Below are 22,181 nucleotides of genomic sequence, written 5' to 3'. Positions count from 1 at the left end.
TTGTGTTGTCTCTTGGGTGGGGGTGTATTTTTAAACCCTTTCTTTAAATGGCGCTGTGCTGTGCACCGTGACAGATGAACTGAAGACAAGGCTGGGCTTGCAGCGTGACCTTCCCCTAAGTTAAGTTGTTCCCCGTCCACAGCAAGGAGGGGATGTGTGTGTGTGTGGTAGTTGACATTCTTTCCTTTTTGAAAGATGATACCGATGGGGCTGAAGGCATTAGAAGATCAACACTGAGGACTTCACACCCAACCAAATAGGCCTATATATTCAATAAAATCTGATACTTGATCCCTAATGCCCCTTGGTGTGCTTATTTGGAAGAACTACAAATATAGCTGCCTCCTCAGCAATGCCCTGGGAGCTCAGCCATGTGTCGGTGCCTGGAGTCTTGGATCAGCCTTTCAGATAAAACACGCTTCCTTCCTCGGCTACTTCTGTTATTTGTGTCCATCACACGTGAAGGCACTTTGATATTGTGGGAATATGTCATAGTTTAAACGTAGATGTGAGTTTATTTCAATTGCAGGGTTTGATTTCCAAGGGACCAAATGCTAATTAGGCTTATTTGGGACCCAGACTGACCACAATCTTATCAAATCACAGATATGACTTCTCAGATGTGGTTTAGAACTAAGATGATTAAGTTACCGTCTGATTCTGAATATATTAAGTGCTTTTAGTCAAATCATGTTATTATAGGATGAGCCATGATGATACAAACAGAAATTAAACTAAGTTACACCAATTTATGAGGACAGCATTAATGTGACTATTAAATGAAGTGAAGTTATCTGTATTGGTGCGTATGCTGCGAGGCCCAGAGGCTTCTGTTTCCATGGCAGGAAGACAACCTGATAACGGAGGGACATGTGCTTTGACAGCGAGGCCTGTTAGTAACATTAGCACCACGGAGCGAACATTTGCAGTTGATGTAACCTGGAGGACTTTTTAAGTGTGGTAACAGGTGCCAGATGACCACCGGCTATTCTGAACGATGAATGCAGCAACACCTCACACCCCGATTCCCAATTAACTTCAGCAGTCACATTCCTTAACATCTTCCGCACTGTTGATTTTACATTTTAACATTTAGACGTTGACAAATGTTGTTTTTTTTATTTTATTTTGAGGTTGGATCTTCAGTTGTAACTTGTGACCCTTTACACAAATATACAGGCTTGCATTTAGTTTTCTCTCTTTCAGCATTTAAATAAAATAAGTGACAGGAAAATAAGTGACAGGACCAGGGTGGACTGAATTGCGTATAGATTTATTGCACTTGAAACATCAGACAAAAACATCATATTATATGATTCATTGTGCTGTGCTTAACTATGACAGGTGCTCACTCTTCAGCGTCCTTTCCCTTTAAATCAGAAGAAGGAAAAACCTGTGAGACATTAGTTTTCTGAAAAGATAATAAACTTGCCCGTGTGAACCAGAGGTTACAGAATGCAGCGTGGTAGAGGCCCACTCACCCTGCCGATGTCACGGCTTTTGGCCCTCAGCTTGTTGACCTGAGACTCGGCGATGTCGGCTCTCTCCTGGGCCTCCTCCATCTCATGCTGCACCTTCCTGTACCTGGTCAGGTGAGTGTTGGCCTGCTCCTCCTGTTAATCACAACATTGACAAATTGACATCTGAAGATTCAATCAGCTGTATTAACTGAGCAGGACACACTCATTAAATCATGCAGGGCCAGTCCCTGCTGTTGCTGGTGCCACACATATTTGTGTGTCATGTGTCAAATATTTCACACTCACAGCTTCCTCAGACTGCCTCTTGTAGGCCTTCACTTTCAGCTGCAGCTTGTCCACCAGATCCTGAAGTCTGGCGACGTTCTTCTTGTCCTCCTCCGTCTAAAGTTGGCAGACGACAACGTCTCTTTCAAACAAATGCTAGAGAAGAACTTAAGGATGTTTTCTAATCTTTGATGGTTCCCATGGCACTGATAGATAGATAGATAGATAGATAGATAGATAGATAGATAGATAGATAGATAGATAGATAGATAGATAGATAGATAGATAGATAGATAGATAGATAGATAGATAGATAGATAGATCGATCGATCGATGGATGGATGGATGGATGGATGGATGGATGGATGGATGGATGGATGGATGGATGGATGGATGGATGGATGGATGGATGCAGTAATAGACAGGTGTGGTTCTTGGCTCTGGTTACCTGGTAGGTCAGCTCCTTCACTCTGCGCTCATATTTACGGACCCCTTTGACTGCTTCTGCTCCACGTCTCTGCTCAGCCTCAACCTCAGACTCCAGCTCACGCACCTTGTGAGACAGGATCAGCAGGTCTTATGTTGATAGCCCTCAATGTGGTTGAATAAAACTGGTTAAATCTGGTCAGGTTGCGTAATCGGCTGCATCTCTGCAGCGTGACAGTGTCGGGTACATTTTATTTCTTACCCTTGACTCCAGTTTCTGAATATATTAAGTGCTTTTAGTCAAATCATGTTATTATAGGATGAGCCATGATGATACAAACAGAAATTAAACTAAGTTACACCAATTTATGAGGACAGTATTAATGTGACTATTAAATGAAGTGAAGTTATCTGTATTGGTGCGTATGCTGCGAGGCCAGAGGCTTCTGTTTCCATGGCAGGAAGACAACCTGATAACGGAGGGACATGTGCTTTGACAGCGAGGCCTGTTAGTAACATTAGCACCACGGAGCGAACATTTGCAGTTGATGTAACCTGGAGGACTTTTTAAGTGGTAACAGGTGCCAGATGACCACCGGCTATTCTGAACGATGAATGCAGCAACACCTCACACCCCGATTCCCAATTAACTTCAGCAGTCACATTCCTTAACATCTTCCGCACTGTTGATTTTACATTTTAACATTTAGACGTTGACAAATTGTTTTTTTTTTTATTTTATTTTGAGGTTGGATCTTCAGTTGTAACTTGTGACCCTTTACACAAATATACAGGCTTGCATTTAGTTTTCTCTCTTTCAGCATTTAAATAAAATAAGTGACAGGAAAATAAGTGACAGGACCAGGGTGGACTGAATTGCGTATAGATTTATTGCACTTGAAACATCAGACAAAAACATCATATTATATGATTCATTGTGCTGTGCTTAACTATGACAGGTGCTCACTCTTCAGCGTCCTTTCCCTTTAAATCAGAAGAAGGAAAAACCTGTGAGACATTAGTTTTCTGAAAAGATAATAAACTTGCCCGTGTGAACCAGAGGTTACAGAATGCAGCGTGGTAGAGGCCCACTCACCCTGCCGATGTCACGGCTTTTGGCCCTCAGCTTGTTGACCTGAGACTCGGCGATGTCGGCTCTCTCCTGGGCCTCCTCCATCTCATGCTGCACCTTCCTGTACCTGGTCAGGTGAGTGTTGGCCTGCTCCTCCTGTTAATCACAACATTGACAAATTGACATCTGAAGATTCAATCAGCTGTATTAACTGAGCAGGACACACTCATTAAATCATGCAGGGCCAGTCCCTGCTGTTGCTGGTGCCACACATATTTGTGTGTCATGTGTCAAATATTTCACACTCACAGCTTCCTCAGACTGCCTCTTGTAGGCCTTCACTTTCAGCTGCAGCTTGTCCACCAGATCCTGAAGTCTGGCGACGTTCTTCTTGTCCTCCTCCGTCTAAAGTTGGCAGACGACAACGTCTCTTTCAAACAAATGCTAGAGAAGAACTTAAGGATGTTTTCTAATCTTTGATGGTTCCCATGGCACTGATAGATAGATAGATAGATAGAGAGTAGATAGATAGATAGATAGATAGATAGATAGATAGATAGATAGATAGATAGATAGATAGATAGATAGATAGATAGATAGATAGATAGATAGATCGATCGATCGATGGATGGATGGATGGATGGATGGGGATGGATGGATGGATGGATGGATGGATGGATGGATGGATGGATGGATGGATGCAGTAATAGACAGGTGTGGTTCTTGGCTCTGGTTACCTGGTAGGTCAGCTCCTTCACTCTGCGCTCATATTTACGGACCCCTTTGACTGCTTCTGCTCCACGTCTCTGCTCAGCCTCAACCTCAGACTCCAGCTCACGCACCTTGTGAGACAGGATCAGCAGGTCTTATGTTGATAGCCCTCAATGTGGTTGAATAAAACTGGTTAAATCTGGTCAGGTTGCGTAATCGGCTGCATCTCTGCAGCGTGACAGTGTCGGGTACATTTTATTTCTTACCCTTGACTCCAGTTTCTGGAGCTGCTTCTTGCCTCCCTTCATGGCCAGATTCTCAGCTTCATCCAAACGGTGCTGCAGGTCCTTCACTGTCACTTCCAGGTTTTTCTTCATCCTCTCCAGGTGAGCACTAGTGTCCTGCTCCTTCTTCAGCTCCTCAGCCATCATGGCAGCCTATAAGTACAGTAATTTTGTAAATTAAAAAGTTCTGTTTCATCACATAGCGGTCCCATATTCAACAAGATGGCTCACATCAGTGATGGCCTTCTTGGCCTTTTCTTCAGCATTTCTGGCTTCCTGGATTGAGTCTTCAACTTCACCTTGGACCTGAACAAGGTCAGCTTCCAGCTTCTTCTTGGTGTTGATGAGATTTGTGTTCTGAAAGGGAAAATGTAATATATGTTTATCAATTTATTTTCTGTCTTGCAATCAAATCCATCATAAAATACAAATATGATACCTGAGAGTGCAGCAGCCCCACACGCTCGCTGGCATCAACCAGCTCCTGTTCAGCCACTTTGCGGCTTCTCTCCGTTTGCTCCAGAGCTGCTCTCAGCTCCTCGATCTCAGCCAGCATCAGGTTGTTCCTGCGCTCCACCATGGCTACCTGCTCCTTCATTTCTTCTTGACCTCTGATAGCGTCATCGAGATGCAGTTGCGCATCCTAAATAGACAGTTAAAATAAAATATTATTTTAGTCTGATTAAAATAGATTGTGTTTCTTTAATGAGGCGCTCTTCACCTTGAGCTGTCCCTGGACGTTCCTCAGCTGTTTCTGGGCTTCAGCTGCCTGACGGTTTGCATGGCTCAGCTGAATCTCCATCTCATTGAGGTCTCCCTCCATCTTCTTCTTGATCCTCAGGGCATCGTTCCTGCTTCTGATCTCAGCATCCAAGGTGCTCTGCATGGACTCAATCACTCTCTGACTGTTCCTCTTGATCTGCTCAATCTCCTCGTCCTTCTCAGCGATTTTCCTGTCAATTTCATTCTTCACCTGGGTGAGTTCCAGCTGAACACGCATGATCTTTGACTCTTCGTGCTCTAATGTAGCCTACAAGAGGAATTATAAGGAGGGACAATTGTAAATTAAGAATTAAGAGATGGTACACTTATTCTTAGAGGGAGATCCTTCTTTCCAGCTGTTGTGGACATTTTTTATCCCTAAGTGTTAAATACCTCGGCCTCCTCAAGAGCACTCTGGATTTCTGCTTTCTCAGACTCTGCTGTCTTCTTTCCTTTTTCCAGTTCATGAATTGTTTTTCCTGATTCCCCAATATGTTCTGTCAAATCTGTGATCTCCTCTGTTGAATGAATAAACAAAGTAATTAACAAATTAATAAAAACAAAAATTGGGGGCATATACTCTTTATAGTTCATATTCTATTTCAACATTCAGGCACATCATACGTTGCAGATTCTTGTTCTCTCTCTTCAGGGTCTCCAGGTGGTCCAGAGATTCTTCATAAGAGTTCTTCAGTTTGAACATCTCTGTGCTTAAACCGCGTGCCTCCTTCTGAGCTCCCTCCAGCTCTGCCTGGCTCTCCTCATACTTCTGCTTCCACTCTGCAAGAACCTAAGCAAAAAAAATAAAAATAAAAGATTGTATTACTATCACAATCTAACCTTTGACTTGAATAAATTGAGCTTGGCTAACCTTGTCAAAGTTCCTTTGCTTCTTGTCAAGGCTAGCTGCCAGAGCATTAGCTCTCTCCACGTCGATCATCAGGTCTTCCACTTCACCCTGCAGTCTCTGCTTTGTCTTTTCCAGGGAGGCACATTTTGCATTCACAGCCTCAATAGATTCTTCTGCATCCTGAAGACGCTGAGCAAGCTTTTTCCTGTTAACGCACAGTTTTTTCTTTTAATTAAAAGTTAATGCTTAGAAACAGCAGGATTTTAGAGGTCCTCTTTACTTGGCCTCCTCCAGCTCCTCAGTGCGCTGAATGGCATCGGTCTCATATTTGGTTCTCCACTGAGCCACCTCGCTGTTGGCTTTGGACATTGAACGCTGCAGCTCAGCCTTGGCCTCCTGCTCCTCCTCGTACTGCTCTCTGAGGAGTTCGCAGTCGTGGCGAGATGATTGGACAGCGTGAGCCAGGGCGCTCTTGGCCTGAAAATAATGTAAGAAATTTTTACAAATAAATAAATAAATACCATAAAGGGAATATTTTTTGCTGTTAAAGAATGAAGCATTACAGCACCTTCACTTCCTCATCAAGGTGCCGTTTGAGCTCCTCGATTTGATGAACGTAAGCCTGTTTTCCCCTTGTGAGCTGTGAAACAAGAGAGTCTTTCTCCTCCAACTGGCGACTAAATTCCCCTGATTGGAGAAAAATAAATATTGTTGGTTCAGTGAATTTACTAATTGCACACTATTTCCTGAAACCATCACATAATAGTTTCAGTATCTCATATATTGTACCATAACATACCGTTTTCTGTCGAAAGTCTTGCCTTTTGAACATTGATGTCATTTAACTGGCGTGACTGCTCATCACTTTTGGACTTTAATTCACTCAGTTGATCCTCAAGAGATCGGCACATTTTCTCCAAGTTGCCCTTCAGACGGAAACCAGCCCATTTATTTTTCATTTAGCCATAATGATGTATAATGATGTAAAATAAAGAAGGGTATTTCTAAATCTTACTTTTGATTTGGCAATAGCCTCCATGTTGCTTGACAGGTCGTCAATCTCCATCTTGTATTCACTCTTCTCCTTCTCCAGCTTCTGTTTGACTCTCTGGAGATTATCGATCTGCTCTCCCAGCTCAGCAACGCTGTCAGCTTGCTTCTTGCGTAGACCTGCAGCAGTGGCTTCGTGCTGCAGGGTGGACTCCTCAAGATCACGTCGCAGCTTCTGGAACTCGGCCTCGCGCTTCTTGTTCATCTCAATCTGAGCAGATGTGGCTCCACCAGCTTCTTCAAGCCTCTCGCTGATCTCCTCAAGCTCCCTGGAGAGATCAGACCTCTGCTTCTCAACCTTGGCCCGAGCAGCTCTCTCAGCCTCAATTTCTTCCTCCAGCTCCTCAATGCGAGCCTGGATTAAATTAAAATAATTTCAAAATTAAATAGTATTAATAGTATTAAAAGATGATGGAATGTTTTAGAGTATAAAGCCTCTTTATTTTCTTAATTACCTGTAGCTCCTTAATTTTCTTTTGAAGTTGGATACCAAGAGACTGCTCATCTTCGACCTTGCTGAGAAGCTGGCTTATTTCAAAGTCCCGCCTTTTAGTTAACAAAAGGCAAGAAATGATGAAACATAAGATTTTAAAGTAAGAAACTATCTCAAAAATGTAAAGGTTAAACAATAACTTTCTGAAATCTCTTACTTCTTGATCTTCTCATCAGACTGCTGTTTATCATTCTCCAGATCCATTATGGATTCCTGGGCCAGTTTCAGATCTCCTTCAAGCTTTCTTTTAGCTCTTTCAAGATCCATACGGAGCTTCTTTTCTTGCTCTAAAGAACCTTCAAGCTGTAATCACACGGAAGAGGCATGATTATTTTGGACTTATTTTTAAACAAGACTAAAGTCACTGCTTGTTTTTTCTACGTACGTCATCCACTTGCTGCTCCAGCTTGGTCTTGGCCTTAGTCAGAGTGTTGACTTTGTCTTCCTCAGCCTGCAGATCATCCAGGGTCTGCTGATGGGCCTCTTGGAGGGCTTTTTTCTCTTTGCTCAACTTTGCAATGGCTTCATCTTGAGACGCCATTTCCTCTGTCAGGTTTTTAACCTGTTTTGATAATTATTTTATGTTATGGAAGAGTCCTGCTCTATAACACGGTGAAGATTTAAATGGTAAAAACCTTGTTCTCAGTGGCGTGCTTCTCTTTTTCCACTTTGGCGAGGGTGAGCTCCAAGTCATCGATGTCTTTCTTCAACTCAGAACACTCGTCCTCCAGCTTCCTCTTCTTTGCTGTGAGTTCAGCATTTATTTCCTCCTCATCCTCCAGCCTCTCAGCGGTCTCTTTGGCTTTGGCCTCCAGCTGGATTTTTGCTTTGATGAGCCCCTCGCACCTTTCCTCTGCATCACTGAGGGTCTCGCTTTCCTAACAGAAACATAAAACTTGAAAAATATCTAATTTTTAAATTTCTAAAATTCTATTTCCCATATCAATTTTAACTTACAGACTGAATTTGAAGCTGTAGATCGTTCTTCTCCTGCAGCAGAGAGACCATCTTCTCCTCCAGTTCCTTCTTCTTTGCCAGGGCCTTGGCCAGATCTTCCTTGGTCTTTTCAAAGTCCTCTTTCATTTGTGCCATCTCTTTCTCAGCTTCAGCACTCTTCAGCAGAGGCTTGATCTTGAAGTACAGCTTCATCCATGGCCAGGTCTTCACATTCATGAAGGACCGGATGTTGTACTGGATGGTGAAAAGTGATTCCCTGATGAGATGGAAAAAACAGTCTGTTATGTTCTGTGGTTTATGCTGACCGATTTTGATGTGTTAAAGACTGAGCTGACCTTCTCTCCATCATTTTGACAAATTCTCGCCTCATCAGGTAAGCTCTGCAGAGAGCCTGAGTCATTGTGACCAATTCAACGAGTTTCTCATCTCTCATTTCTTCAAGAGTACCCAGAAGTCCAGCCTTGAAGAACACCTGAACAGAAATGTAACATTTTTTAACAAACATAAAATAAATGTATTCTTTCAAACCTATTACTGAAATCTGTTCATGTATACCTTGGTGTGGCCAAACTTATACTGCGTGTGATCCACGTCAATGGATCCCAGCAGCTTCTCTGAGGCCTTCTTGTTATCAATGAACTGTCCCTCAGGGATGACGCTGGCATTCAAGACTTTGTATCTGGAAAGATTTGGGTACATTACAAAACGAAGAAAATAACACAAGTGGCCCAAGGATAAGATATTTACCATACCTCTGCTTGAAATCACCGTAGAGGATTCTGCTGGGGAAACCTTTCCTGCAGATCCTAATCCCCTCCAGTACACCATTACACCTCAGCTGGTGGATGACCAGGAAGTTCTCCATCAGACCTTTAATGATAATGAAGAATATACACCAGAAATCACATAAAATCCACATGCAAATTTCATATATTCAGGCAGGCCAGTCATGACATAATATATGCAATATAACAATTTAACACTTGCACAAAACCTACCAGGGGTTTTTGATTCATTTGGAATTAAACAGCGCACAAAGTGTGGGTGAGTGCTCCTTAAATTGGTCATCAGTTTTCCCAGATTCTCCTGATAATGGATTAACAAAAACAAATAATAAAAATCTATTTATTATATAAATCTATATTTGTAAAAAAAAAAAAAAAAACTTACCCTGAAAAGACCTGACACTGTCTGGAAGGAGCCACCCTTTTTCTTGCCTTTTTTGGCTCCACCACCCTCTGTGAAAGGAAGATTAAATTTGATATATCAACTGCAATGAATAAAAGCAATGTTGGGAAATACAAAAACCTAAACAGATTTTGTCTCATTCTGATATAACCCTTACCTTCTGCTCCACCATGAGCTGCATAGAGGTATGCCAACAGCTTCACTGAAGACTTCTGGTAGAGCTGAACCACAGAGTCGTTCAGGGGGTCCTTGTTTTTGTCCAGCCAGCCAGTAACATTATAATCCACAGTGCCAGCATAGTGCATCAGGGAGAAGTGAGCCTCGGCTTTGCCTTTGGCAGGTTTGGGTTTCTGGAAGGGTGCACTTTTACCAAGATGCTGGTCATAAAGTTTGTTCTTGAAGGTCATGTCTGTGGCCTTGGGGAACATGCACTCCTCTTCAAGGATGGAGAAGATACCCATTGGCTGTAGAATGAATTGTAATTAGTCATTCAGATCAAACTCCTCCAAACATCAGAAGATTTACTTTGGTTCAGGTGCATGTGCCTCACCTTCTCAATCAGCTCAATGCAGGCAGCCAAGTCCATACCAAAGTCAATGAACTCCCACTCAATTCCCTCTTTCTTGTACTCCTCTTGCTCCAGCACAAACATGTGGTGGTTGAAAAACTGTTGCAGTTTCTCATTGGTGAAGTTGATGCACAGCTGCTCCAAGCTGTTGTACTAAATACATTTAAAAAGGACACAAAGTCAACAAAAGATTCTGGTAAACACATGAAGAACACGTGAAAGCTCGTAGGATCAGAAAAGTATACCTACATCAAAAATTTCAAAGCCAGCAATATCAAGGACACCAATGAAATAGCTTCTTGACTGCTTTGTGTCCAGCATCTCATTAATTCTGACGACCATCCACAAGAACATTTTCTCATAGACGGACTTGCAGAGAGCCATGACGGAATTGTTGACCTGATTTTACAAACGAGAAGAAAAACTATAAAGAATGATGTTACATGAATGAATACAGGGATGAATTTACACCAGTTAACAAGATTAAAGTGGGGAGTGAAGGTGTTTGCACAGCATACCTGAGGGACTGTCTGACCTTTGGTCACAAACTCATTCCCAACCTTTACTCTGGGGTAGCACAGAGCCTTCAGCAAATCAGCAGAGTTCAGACCCATGAGGTAGGCGATTTTATCAGCCACTAGAAGAACCACAGAAATAGTCACATTGGACACATATTCTAAGATCACTTCAAATTAAACACTGAAATAAGTTTCTTTTAAAAAAGTAAAGCTGGACTTCTGTATTCCAGCTCACAGGTGTGGGTCTCTCACCCTCGGTGCCGTCTGGCTCAGCCTGCTCTTCACGCTGCTTCTGCTTGAACTTCATGTTACCATGATGCATCACAGCTCCAGTCAGCTTGTACATGCTTGCTTTCTCATCAGCAGTGAAGCCTAGAATGTCAATGGCGGTCTGAAATAAGACAATAGTCCATCATTAACTTGTGTCATTACGTGAGGACTGTCTTTTAAAATAAAACTACAAAAACAAGCAAAGTAAATGTCCAAGATTGTGAAAAATATTCAGAACTGACTGATTCATTCGCATAATACAAAGTGGTGACAATGAAAAGCCAAAGGAAAGTTGTTCTTACATCAGTAGCAATGAATTCTTCAATGTCATCGATACTCTTGACAGTGATTTCTCCCTGACTGATCATAGGAAAATCATATGGGTTTGTGGTGATCAGCAGACCCTCTGGAAGAGAACAAATGATACAGTAAATACAGCAGAATGCAGTGTGTTTCATAAACCAATAACCATCTGTATAGACCATGTCAAAGATGTTAAATGATCTCCTACCGATCAGCTCAGGTTTGTGGCCTGTTGCAAGCTGATAGAAGATGTGGTAGCTCCTCTCAGCAGACAGCTGGAAGGTCACACGAGACTTTTCCAGCAGATCTATAGGAATTTGTGCAGTGATTAATATTTGGGTCACTTACTATCAAAGAAAATAACTAATCCTATCGTGATAGTTTCCCAAACTTACATGTTTCAATATCAGCTGAAGCCAGCTTTCCAGTTGTCCCAAAGTGGATTCTAATAAATTTACCCTGAAAAGCAGCAGATTAAACTGATGTCAGCAAACGATTGTTCACATAAAACAGCAACTTAAAGATAAAACACTTACAAATCGTGAAGAGTTGTCATTCCTCACAGTCTTGGCATTACCATAAGCTTCCAACAGTGGGTTGGCTGCAATGATTTGATCTTCCAGTGACCCCTACAGGTAACAGTAGTTAGATGTAGGGGTGCAAGTGTAGTGGTCACCAGCATCACCATGAACTCAATGAATGGGAAGTGAAGAAACAACTGAATGGGCGCATATATATTTTCATTTATGTGGTTTACCTGCATTTTGCTACTGGATTGTTGTTCTTTCTTCCCTCCAGCCACTGCAATTGTTGCAAAGTACTGGATGACACGTTTGGTGTTGACAGTCTTTCCAGCACCGGATTCTCCACTAGGTGAAATGATGACATCATTACGGTTCTTAATTTATGACTTGTTTGACCCCCATAAAGCACATAAATCAAGATAAATATATGTCATTAAATAAAATTGATACTTACGTAATCAGGATAGACTGGTTTTCCCTATCTGAAAGATGTCAGAATATTATACAGTGAGATTGTAACATGTTTACAGGGCTGTATTCACACATCTTTTGCAATCTTACTGATACCTTGAAGCATGAACTGATAGGCGTTGTCAGAGATGGAGAAGATGTGAGGCGGCGCTTCAATCCTCTTTTTGCCTCTGTATCCTGCTACAACCACTGAATCGTACACTGGGAGCCACTTGTAGGGGTTCACAGTGACGCAGAACAACCCAGAGTATGTCTGTGGAGGCAGACAGGACTGTTAGAAACATGTCAGATCAGCTGATGCTGAGAAGATCCGCTCAGACTCACGTAGATCATCCATGCTGCATAACGCTCTTTGAGGTTATACAGCACGGTGGGCTCACTGAGGTGGGTCATCATGGCCATGTCCTCAATCTTGTCAAACTTCGGTGGGTTCATGGGGAAGATTTCATCGTCTTTCACAGTGATCGTCTGTCAGAGGGACGAAACATCATCATTATCAGCTCTGCAGTCATTTTCTTGATATTAATCATTGCATAGTCGCTCACCTTCTTACACAGAGTCTCTACTGTGGCTTTGCCACCTTCTTTCTTGATGAGTTTCCCTTTGAGGTACATCTCCTTGGGTTCAGTCACAAAATATGCTGTTTTAGCATCAAAGGGAGTGTTCTGGGCTTCAATCCTCTCTTTCTCTGGCTTCCGGAGGAAAACGGCCGCCGGGCCATAACACTCCATTTCTGCGTCACCCATGGTTGATCTGAATTTTTTAAAAACAATGAAATTAGGAGGAGCGAAAAATGTCATAGATTTAAATTAAAATTGAATTTAAAATTTACATTGAAGAGAATTTTTTAACAGAAAAAGGTCAACTGGACTTTCTTGTAGTTATTTTTAATACGTTTCACTTCTCATCCAGGAAGCTTCTTCAGTTCTCAATAACTGATGTGAATCCCTGATTTTTGTGTGCTGTACTGTGATTGTCTGAGCAAAAAGCTTCAGCAAAAAAAAATTGTAGGAAAGTCAAGTCCACCTTGAGGGTTCATTTAAATTCTTTCAAAACATTGCTTTTTAATTTACTAGACTGTTCAAAACCCGTGGTAACATCTTTATTTCCTTACCGTCTTTTGTTCCCAAGTGATACAGTTCTTTAGTCGATACTACAGACAAAAATACAAGATTCACTGAAACTTTTTTCCATCATTGTGCAGAAAGTACTTTTGAATAAATATTTGAAAGTCACTGGAACCCCAAAAAAGCATCAGAGAGAACTCACCTATGTTGGCAGCCTGTCAGTCCACAGCCTATGATGAGCCTGGCACTGCTCCTTTTATACTGACATCTCTGGACATCACCCAGAAGGGGTCCTCCCGTTAAGGTCAGTGAACTTTTTCGGAGAAGATATCACATTGCCTGATCGCCACAACTGGTGTCACCTTATCCTGAACAATGTCAAAACAAATATTTATTTAAATCCTACATGGAAATTGCAGAATCCCCTTAAATATTTTAAGTCAATAATCCACAGGGGGAAACATTTTATTTTTAAGTTTCAAGACTAATCTAGAACTTATAATTACTAACTGGAATATGGGGATGAATATGTTCTGCATGGACAGTTGTTTCAAAGATCTCTTGAGAATATGGTCAAGTACTCAGTTGAAGTTATTTTAAGACACCATTATGGCCACTATACTGTTCTGAAAGAAAGATGACACACTGGATATGTCAACGTATTCTCTTGTGGTGTGATTAGGTTACAATAAAAGGTGACATTCAATATGCCTGGCCTTACTTTATAGTCTTATTAGGACTTAAAACAAATATAGCCTCTAGCCCAGAGATCCCCATGCTCTTATTTTTGCAATTGCTGACAAATTCATTAGACACTTGCGATAATTGCATATCAGATGTATATGAGTTTCCAGTTACAACGTACAACAAGAGAAAGGGATTAAAGATGCTTCAGTTCCTTACTCAAGCGTCACCCAGTAATAAAGCCATCAAGGTTCCAGTTTGTTTGAATTATATAACCTGGAATGCAGGAATAACTTTGCTTTGTTGTTTGTGTTAACCTGCAGATTGGTGAGTTTGATTACTCTGTGCTACCTTGTTTATTTCCTATACTATTGCTGTTGCAACCTTGTAGAGTCAGAACACTCAATAAACAATAGTTAAGAGGGGAAAATATATATTTATGGAAAATACTTCCTCCAAATTCTGCAATTTATTAATATAGTTTATGTGTAAAACAAAAAAATATTTACATGTAGAATACACACAGAAATAATAGTTCCTTATGATGAAATCTAAATTCATACAATTTATTTAGATAATTTAAGAATTATTTATTTTCTTGATTCTGCACGTCTATACTGTAAAAAGACCAACATAAAACTGGGAAATTTCCAAGCACATTGCTGTGGTATAAATAAGCAAATTAACATGTTCTAGTGAGTAATAAAAGCACATATGAGATAGGAGGGGCAACTTGATCTGTGAATAGCACTCAGATATAAAAACACATAATTTTCTACACTAACAAACATTCAAATGGGGATTCTGTACTTTTAATAGCTAAAGCGGAACAGAGCAACCAATAACTGATATTTTTTGAAAACAAAACAGTTTGAGGTTTTGTCCATTGAGCAAATGATCTACCAGTTTTTGGTAAATGCCCTCAAATACATGATGCGCCCAAACACTCATGCATTCCAGAGCAGCTAATATTCCCAAGTGTGTGATAAATAAGACACCTCATTGCAGGTGTTACGTAGCACATTCTGAATATCGAGTGCGTGCGTGCATGTGTGTGAGAAGTGCACTTGTGTGGGAGAGATGATCCCATTGGTAAAAGCAGAAAGGGAAGGGGAAGGGAGTGAGAGCTATGTTACTCTGCAGATACGTAAGTTAAATGCTTAAAATTTATGATATTCACCCTATTTGCATGTGTGTTAGTTTAATTTTAAGCAACTGGTGGAAAGTTCAGACTATTAGACTATTAGATGTGTTCTACGATCTTTATAGTTTTATGTTAGAATTTTGGGAAACACAGTCTACATCTCAATACCAGATTGACACAAGGATTTCCATTAAGATATTGTTCATTCATAAATATATATATAATTTGCAACAATGCCAATAATGGGAAATGTTTCATAAAGGTGTAACTTATTTTGTTGTCTGCATGTGAATATTTGAAGCAGTGATGCTGCAGAACTGACATGAAAGAGAATAACAAGGTACGTGGAGATGTGTGTGCATAATTTGCATTGTAAATTCATATTTACAAAATATTTCAGATAACACTATAGCAAATTTGTATATTCCTGAAGCTACACACAAAAATTTTACACACATAAACATGGTTTGAATAAATTACCTTTTATGTAATTTGGTGAGTAAAGGACTTCTGGTTTTCCAACCATTACTGCTACATATGAACGATAAATTGTCTATATTCTTGTATCAAGTGTCTGCTTCATAAAAATAATATCATCTTTAAATCACAGTAGATTTTTCCATTGCATGATACCTTGTCACCCTACATCAAGTACACTTGCTTTTGTTGCCGAGCAACAGTTTTCCAAAGCTGACAACAGCCTGCATGTACAGTGGATCACTAGAAAGGCTGTGAAACATCAGGCTGCAGAAAAAGGAGTGAAGGAAACTTTACATCTGTGTTTTGATGAGACTTGAGCGAGCCCGAATGTTTGTGGGTATTTATTGTCGTAATTTTGTAGCGATCTGGAAAATTTTAAAATACTTTGATGAAGAGCGGTACAGATGTTAATATTTGTGGACTTATTACACCATCTATCTATCTATCTATCTATCTATCTATCTATCTATCTATCTATCTATCTATCTATCTATCTATCTATCTATCTATCTATCTATCTATCTATCTATCTATCTATCTATCTATCTATCTATCTATCTATCTATCTATCTATCTATCTATCTATCTATCTATCTCATAATGCCCCACCACAAGGCATAGGTACCCGGAATGCATGGTATGGATTTTCTTGAGCTTATATTGATAAGATTACTGATAATATTTTGTTTGGATGGGGATACCTGACTTAGACCTGGCGGCTAAAACATGTCTGAGAGATGAAAAACAATCTTTCTTTAAAGTCTGGTGGGTTTGCTAATAGAAAGGTTCTAATCCTATATTTCTGCAGTATTGCAATGGTCTTACAGACTAGATCAGTCAATAATGACTGCTGTAAATGAAAGGATCAACTTGTATTCAGAGCACCAGACAGTTAAAACCTGACTTGGAGTTACGGAGACCTGAGGCCTAACTTGGGACGGCAAAGAAGCCGTAGCTCTGATATTAGAGATTATTTCTTCAAAAACTAGCAGAATGTCAAGCATATTACAGCTAATAGTCATAAGACGCAACCCTGTGGACTAAATAACAAATAAACAGCAATGAAGTTTTGCACATGCATCAGAACAGCTGGGGACAAAATATGTCATCTGATAGCTGCCATTTTTTTTTTTAAAAAAGTAAAATGTTAAAGAAAAACTTGTATAATGTAATAACCTATATTGTATAATATAGTTGTATAAGTCGGTATTATGGCTGAAGTCACTGTGCTCATCGACACAATGGCTATTTTAAATACCCATGATTGGTGTCAATATTAAAAAAGTCATGAGTCTCAAAGTCCATGAAGTTGGTTGGCCGACACATGCAATCCATTTATTGCCTATAATTCTTGCCATTTCTCTTGACAGTATGTGGTACTACACTTTCCATCTAGGAATAGTTGAATACGTTGTGTGGTATAAAATGTGTGATTTAAAATGTCAAATAAAGTTATTAGAGGAGCAATTAAAAACTGTTGTTAGTAATTTTTCTTTTTTTAATGTTCAGGATGTTACATGCCCCCCCCCCCTTAACTGCTATTTCTCTTATGGGGTCAGGGGGATGATGCTGGAGCCTTGGCAGGGTACACCCCTGGATGAGTTGCCTGTCAGTACCTTGCTCAAGGGTATATTGGCAGTGTCCTGATGGTGTCCTGACATCTCCTACTGCTACCAGCACACCTTCTAAACTTTGTCTACACCTCCAGCGGAGAACCCTGCGCTTCTGAGCCAGGTGCATTACAGACTGAGCTAAAACTGCCCCCTTGATACATGTTGCCCTTCAGTAAGAATGTTATTAAAAATGTTATAAAAATGTTATTTTTGTCTACTTAAATTACAGACAACTATGTGAAATCACAGTAGTTTACCTCCATTCCAAGATCTTTCAAAACCTTTTAAGAGGATGTTTCCATTTGACTTCGATGTTTTTCCTTGTGAGGTCCAAGGATGAGCTTGAATCCACTGTGGATAAATAATATACTCTCTATTAGTTGGTAAAGTCACATAAAGTACGTTCTCTTACAAATCCAAATTGGGGGGAAAAAATACGTCTTAAGGTGGACTTGTGTTTTGTGTCTTATCATATCTGACGTGCACATTTGGGTACGATTTTTAAAAAAGACAATGAGAAAATAACAATCTGCTGTGTCAACAAATACTTGTTTTGTTCGATATTTGGTGCTGACCTCATTTTTGGCACACATAGATATAAAAGTAAAGTAATACAATGGAACCAGATAAGAATTAGATCAAGGACTTTCAAGAGCATAGTTCTTGTTACAAAGTGATCCTGCCCAGTGGTCAAAGCTGCAGGCTGTTTGATTTAAAGGTTGGTGAAAGGTGTCTGTTAGATTTTGACACAGCTAATTTCAGTCACTGACCTTGACATCTCTCTCATGTTTAGGCTGTTGGTGCCTTCTAAAGAATTTGTTTTAAAAATGTGAGACAAAATATACGGCATGCGGCAGAGTCAACTGGAGGTTAAGACCAGTGCGGAGGGACAGACGGATTAATGAGCAACCCTGGTAACAGACAAACAGCTGCAGGGAGCTGCTGCTTATGGAGGAATTAACACCAGTAGCCTACTGGTGTACCTTGGGTCCACCCACACTTCATCTGCCTATTTTTGAGTCCTTGTGGAGGTAGGTAAGGTTCAGACAATGATGTTAACCGGAACTACTGATATACAGATTCGCATGGTCTTCTTCATATAGACTGGCCAGATCACAATTCACTATTTATAAAGTGTGTTCTGTTGACCAACCCTAAGCCCAACAGCAAGTGTTGCTACAGCAGCCAAGAAGGACTGGAGAAACTAGCTGTTCACACTCTTCTCACAGCGGCCCACCTGGAGCGACAGATCTGTCAGTGCATCAGACACTGGAGATTCATGGGGTTCTAAGGAGAGGATTTGGAGGAAGGCCTAAAGGAGGGGCTTGGATATTTTTGGTTAGATACTTTCAAAATCTATCTTGCTGATGTCTTCTCGAAAAGAAAGGAGCTTCAAAACACACTTAATTATAACTTCAGTTGTTGAAAAACATATTGTAGTTTCCTATATGTAAAAGCCAAGGCAAGAAAAAACTTACACCATATTACATAACCAAAGGAGTACTTCTAACTCAAAATATTAGAGACTTTGAAATTAAAATAAACTATTAAATTTTACTATAATTATCATTGCATTGGTATATAATCATGCTTTCAGATATATAAAAAAAAGATCTAAGACTTAGATCTCGATTCTAGATTTAGATTCTAAGTAGTCGCCAAACGTTGTACTTTTAAATGTAGCAAAACATTGCCCTCTAGAGGATCTTTACAATGATTTGAATCATTGCTCTGGGTTTCATATAATTTTTTAAATTTTTTAACAAAAGTTTTTTTCATGCCTGTAAAGCCATTGTCAAAGGTCATGCACCATAATCTTCACAATTTTGAAACATACCCTAAGACTTCTATTATTAGTCCATTGTAGGATTCCAACCTATTTGGTCTGCTACAAACAATACCTTCAAACTATATTGATTAATTCAGTAAACACAGTAAATCTACATTCTAGTGACTGTAAAAGAAGCCTTAGGCTTTACACTATCTGGATTTTTGGGGCCGGTCATGGATCATGTGAGGGAGCAATACAGTATGTCTATTTAAATAACTTGTTTATTTACTGGCTACACTCAGGTAGTGTTTATCTAAGTATCAAAAAAAATATTGTTAAACGTTTTTTTAGACATTTCTTTGCCCCAAACTGAGTGAGCTAAAAAGGTTAAACATCAATGCCCTCTAGAGGCCCTTCAAGGCTGGCCAGATATAATTCAAAATTCAATCAGAGCAAACCACAACGATTTGAGACAGAAATAATGGGTGCCACATCTTAACTTAATGTTATTTCATTACTTTAATTAATTAATTTCTAGGACAAGTATGCTGCAATTTTTTCCAAAACCTGTTTGTTCATATTCAAGATTCAAAAAATCAATTGTCATCACATAGTGAGAGCTCAAAACGTGAATGTCATAAAGACAAAAAAACCTTTAACCCAGAAAGACATGGCCTTTTTTGCTTATTTTGATAAAGCAAAAACGATCACTTGTCATTGATTTAAATGTGTCTTTTATGTCTCTGTCTAGTTTGTGTTGAGTCGCTCTCTATGATGTGATGGGCACTAAAGTTTTTTAAATCTCGGATCATTACCGAGCAAACAGGCATGCCGCTGCAGTCAAAATTCAAAGTACCTGAGATGGATAAAACACAAGCCATCAGTGATCTATGCAACAGCAGCATCTGCAAAAACTTTTAAAACGTCAGTGACATTGACCGGATCGATGGATCACTACAAATTACATAAAAATGCGAATATATCGTCCGATTGCAAATAGCCTACGGGATTCTTGGAAAGCCCTCTATACATATTGCATGTTTAAACACATAGAATCATAATACTGCACAGTTTTAGGTCAATAAAGAAAATCTATATCTGTTAGACCATCATACCATATGTGAAATGGCCTGAGAGAAATCACCCATGCTGCGCCTCCGCCTCCCGACCAGCTCTGTGAAACATAGACAAACACCACTGTGATACTGAATAATAAGGGACATTTCATTTCCACTGACTAATTACTTTTTAAAACGGCACCAGTTAACAAACAAGATAAAATACTTTATGCATTAATTGATTCTATATGTGGGTTGATGACATGGTGTAATGCTCAGAGACCAGCTCTAATGATGACAGAATAGCTGGTAACACAAGCAGCATATTTGCACCTTGGCAACTTGAGGCTCCCTTGGGTGTTTATGAGAACCCACAGATCGACACCAAGAGCAGAAACACACACCTCCAAGACTTAATATATCTCCTCTTTTATATACATTATTACACTTTCTGACTGTAGTAATACGTGGAATTCATGTCAAAACCTTACATTTAAACTTCTACATCAGGTCAGGGCTTTCCAAAGTATCACATAAGATGTATACATAAGTATACATAAGATGTCCCTGACTAGACACCCCCCCCCACCACCACCACCACCCCCTTACCACCCCCTTACCACCCCCTTACCACAGTTATTACACTAATCCCTGAAGGTCTACACAAGTGCAACAAGGAGCAAGGGGCAAACCTCCAGCACTAAGAACTAATTTTAACCTTTAGATGTAGAACTCAACTTTGTATTATCATACAGGGAATGAAAGTAAATCAGTACTACTGTATAAGTTTTACTTTGATACTTTGATTGATTTTAGATAAAATAATGACAACGTCTATTGGTATAACACATATTCCTGATGATGAAAATGATTATTTCTGGCTGCAGAATTAGTGTGAATGACATATGTTTCAGATGAATTGCAGGTGCTGAAAGGTAAAAATGTGACAGTTAACCTCTCTAAATTCAATCAGAAGGATAATTGCAATTAAATTACATAGTTGAAATACTACATTATACACCCAAATTAAACAATGTTGGTATAAAACTCCATCTACAATACAACAAAAAAATAATGACACGGACACTGCAGTAAGTACATGTGCAGATAACAAGAATACAACTTAATTACTGTTCAAATATTACTGGTGTTAATCAGAATAAATGAAAAATAGTACTTACAACACAAAGAGAACAATGCACATCCATGCTCTTTGTAGTCAGCTTGTAAACTGCAATGTTCTTCAACACTCCACTTAGATTGTTACCCCGCTCCCAGTTGTTTCTTCATGACAAATGAGTTAGAGAACCTGCCAGACAGACAGACAGAGGACAGACAGATAAAAGACCTTAAAAAAAAAACAATAAGCCTCTAGAGCATAAATTTGAGGATCAACAGAAGCCTGTTGCTATATTTGAGTTTTGCCCTAATTAGAGAGAAGATTTCAGAGTATCATGTGACACTTAAGACAGAGGCTCATTATATCTTGCTGGTAATCACTTCAGAATTTCTTCCACACCTTCCAGTAGAAACAGTAGCTAATGGGTCTGCAGCCAATTTTTTATGTATTAGCACTGGTTTATCTTACTGTGAACTATATTCTGGTGGGGTATTTATTCAACCATCACCCAGAAAATCAATGCGATGCCCCAAAATGACTGAATTTAGTCTAAGTTGAAAACCTTAATGTAATTTTTGAAACATAATGGAAGAAGAGCTGTTAGCCAGCACTCAGCTGCACATTTAGAGAATGCATAGCCCCCTTAGCGTATCAGTTTCTCTTGTACAACACTCCAAACAACACCTGTTGACAGTGCTGAGAGAAATAATCCCCTGGAAATCCCTCCTTTTCTTTAAAGCTCATTGGTATTTCTTTTACGTCTTCTTCTTTTTGAAGAATTTCTAACTTGTACGGATTCTGAAACAGTATACCACTGACTTTTTACAAGGATCTCAAAAGCATTGCAAAGGGGAACTGTACTGCCAAAGAGCATAAAAGAGATGCATTAGTCACACCTTTGGACTGCCTGTAACTAAAGACTTGACCACCAGCAAAACAAAATCAGCACCTTATTTGCACACACAATAGTACCAGCAACCAACCCATGATATATTAGTATTTAGTATTTATAACCATATAACACTGTACAGATCTAAGAAAGAAAGAAAGAA

The 22,181-nt window shown here is 39.7% G+C and overlaps 1 protein-coding gene and 2 long non-coding RNA genes across 3 annotated transcripts; 1 reads left to right on the top strand and 2 right to left on the bottom strand.

Annotated features, from left to right (window-relative positions):
• Positions 1 to 3,042: 3,042 nt before the first annotated feature.
• Positions 3,043 to 13,577, bottom strand: LOC130524122 (myosin heavy chain, fast skeletal muscle-like). The gene is made up of 41 exons (XM_057029910.1): positions 13,462 to 13,577; positions 13,307 to 13,345; positions 12,738 to 12,945; positions 12,517 to 12,660; positions 12,289 to 12,445; positions 12,176 to 12,203; positions 11,955 to 12,066; positions 11,734 to 11,826; positions 11,593 to 11,656; positions 11,406 to 11,504; positions 11,197 to 11,300; positions 10,877 to 11,015; positions 10,625 to 10,743; positions 10,356 to 10,505; positions 10,089 to 10,259; positions 9,696 to 10,002; positions 9,521 to 9,588; positions 9,349 to 9,436; positions 9,103 to 9,220; positions 8,906 to 9,029; positions 8,686 to 8,822; positions 8,351 to 8,606; positions 8,029 to 8,271; positions 7,779 to 7,955; positions 7,551 to 7,696; positions 7,356 to 7,446; positions 6,866 to 7,255; positions 6,650 to 6,776; positions 6,419 to 6,537; positions 6,131 to 6,327; positions 5,872 to 6,055; positions 5,625 to 5,790; positions 5,394 to 5,518; positions 4,960 to 5,268; positions 4,678 to 4,881; positions 4,470 to 4,595; positions 4,221 to 4,391; positions 3,981 to 4,085; positions 3,553 to 3,648; positions 3,268 to 3,399; positions 3,043 to 3,155 (listed from the first exon to the last, which is right to left on the bottom strand). Exons 3-41 carry the CDS (start codon positions 12,936 to 12,938, stop codon positions 3,135 to 3,137), a joined length of 5,808 nt encoding a protein of 1,935 aa, XP_056885890.1. The 5' UTR covers positions 12,939 to 12,945; positions 13,307 to 13,345; positions 13,462 to 13,577; the 3' UTR covers positions 3,043 to 3,134.
• A 1,410-nt stretch (positions 13,578 to 14,987) lies between these two features.
• Positions 14,988 to 17,387, top strand: LOC130524177 (uncharacterized). Its single transcript, XR_008950078.1, has 3 exons — positions 14,988 to 15,090; positions 15,389 to 15,427; positions 17,127 to 17,387. It is a non-coding gene; the product is annotated as an uncharacterized LOC130524177 (long non-coding RNA).
• A 2,285-nt stretch (positions 17,388 to 19,672) lies between these two features.
• LOC130524178 (uncharacterized) lies at positions 19,673 to 21,326 on the bottom strand. Its single transcript, XR_008950079.1, has 3 exons — positions 21,191 to 21,326; positions 20,067 to 20,125; positions 19,673 to 19,807 (listed from the first exon to the last, which is right to left on the bottom strand). It is a non-coding gene; the product is annotated as an uncharacterized LOC130524178 (long non-coding RNA).
• Between the last annotated feature and the right edge of the window lie 855 nt (positions 21,327 to 22,181).

The sequence above is a fragment of the Takifugu flavidus genome, chromosome 4 (assembly GCF_003711565.1).
Source record: "Takifugu flavidus isolate HTHZ2018 chromosome 4, ASM371156v2, whole genome shotgun sequence".
NCBI classification, from domain to species: Eukaryota; Metazoa; Chordata; class Actinopteri; order Tetraodontiformes; family Tetraodontidae; genus Takifugu; species Takifugu flavidus.
The sequence above is the reverse complement of the archived record's forward strand: the minus strand, read 5'-3'. Positions and strand labels throughout refer to the sequence as shown.

What these genes read in the sequence shown, in the direction of transcription:
- LOC130524122 (XM_057029910.1), bottom strand. Translation starts at nt 12,938, where the DNA reads ATGGGTGACGCAGAAATGGAGTGTTATGGCCCGGCGGCCGTTTTCCTC. An exon ending in AATCCAGTAGCAAAATGCAG is followed by an intron (nt 11,827 to 11,954) that starts GTAAACCACATA and finishes TGTTACCTGTAG; the next exon opens with GGGTCACTGGAAGATCAAAT. An exon ending in CTGGCTTTGAAATTTTTGAT is followed by an intron (nt 10,260 to 10,355) that starts GTAGGTATACTT and finishes AAATGTATTTAG; the next exon opens with TACAACAGCTTGGAGCAGCT.